This window comes from Aureococcus anophagefferens, assembly GCF_000186865.1.
Source record: "Aureococcus anophagefferens unplaced genomic scaffold AURANscaffold_2076, whole genome shotgun sequence".
NCBI lineage: Eukaryota > Pelagophyceae > Pelagomonadales > Pelagomonadaceae > Aureococcus > Aureococcus anophagefferens.
In genome coordinates this window covers 1-1083 of record NW_008706653.1, presented here as the reverse complement: position 1 = coordinate 1083, position 1083 = coordinate 1, and the positions used below count along the sequence as shown (strand labels likewise).

At 53.5% G+C, this 1083-nt stretch overlaps 1 protein-coding gene across 1 annotated transcript; it reads right to left on the bottom strand.

Moving 5' to 3' along the window:
- Positions 1-597: 597 nt before the first annotated feature.
- AURANDRAFT_69516 (expressed protein) lies at positions 598-1056 on the bottom strand (the record flags this gene model as incomplete). Its single annotated transcript, XM_009045286.1, has 1 exon — positions 598-1056. The coding sequence occupies one exon, from the start codon at positions 1054-1056 to the stop codon at positions 598-600; it is 459 nt and encodes a 152-aa protein (XP_009043534.1).
- Positions 1057-1083: the final 27 nt, after the last annotated feature.

The following is a 1083-nucleotide window of genomic DNA, read 5'->3' as shown; positions in this document are numbered from 1 at the left end:
CGCCGCGGGGACCGCCTCGCGCGCGCGGGAGAGAGAGGGAAAAATGATCTCAGCTTCTGCGTGTTCCCGAGACGAGCGGGCTGAAGTTTTGGGATGCCCGACCCCGAATTCCCACTGCAAAGTGTGCTCAGTTTCTCTCCCCCTGGCCTGGAACATGCCAAACCCAACATCAGAGATCGTGCGACCATCATTGACGACGTCCAACCACTTTTCGAAAGTAAACTTCTAGGTTCAATAAGTTAATGTTGCGTTCCGGCCGACGATTGGTAAGTGCTCGAGTATCATGCTTGCAAGGCTTTATTTTGACCACAATGTGAGCGGCTGTAGATTAAATTTTGCTCGCGTTCGTGCATTGGTGATGAGCTACGCTGAGTCTGCGGACGCCATACCCCTGCTTCAGGAGAGAGACATCTGTCCCGGCACAGATAAACCCGGATCGCCGTCGTCATCCATAATAAATCTTCTCCAGGGGCTGTCCGACCTGGCACAGATTCCAAAGCTGGTACAGTATCGCGAGGACCTTCATGTGCGTACAGAGCGTCCAATTTTTGATCTCTGTATTCTGGTCGTCTGCTACTTTGGCGTCGGCACAACCTTCTACGCAGTCTGCGACGAAGATTTCACGCTCATGTCCCGCCGCGCGGCCGCGTCACTTCGGTCCGTTATAGGCGCGGGGGTGTGTCGTTGCACCCGCGTCACCCCTCCCACTGTAGCTACGCCTTTTTCTATGCGACAAATGTGGGCCTCGGCGTTGGTTATGGCAACTACCATATCCGTGATATCTTCACGAAGTGGTTCACAGTTTTCTACATCGTCGCTGGGTCCTCGCTCGTAGTTGGCTCCCTCTCGGTATTTTTTAATCACATTTTTTATCGCATCGGCCGCACTGCGAATGCGGGCGCTGACACAGTCTTCAAGATGGCCTGCTACATGTATGTCTCCATGGTCGTCGTGGGCGTCATCATCGGCTTCAAGTTTGAAGGTTATAACTCCTTCGTCGATGCTCTTCTTTTTGCTGTCGGTAATTCCACCACCGCTGGCCTCATCGAACCTCATGACTCCTCCTCCTCACTCCTCTGGACT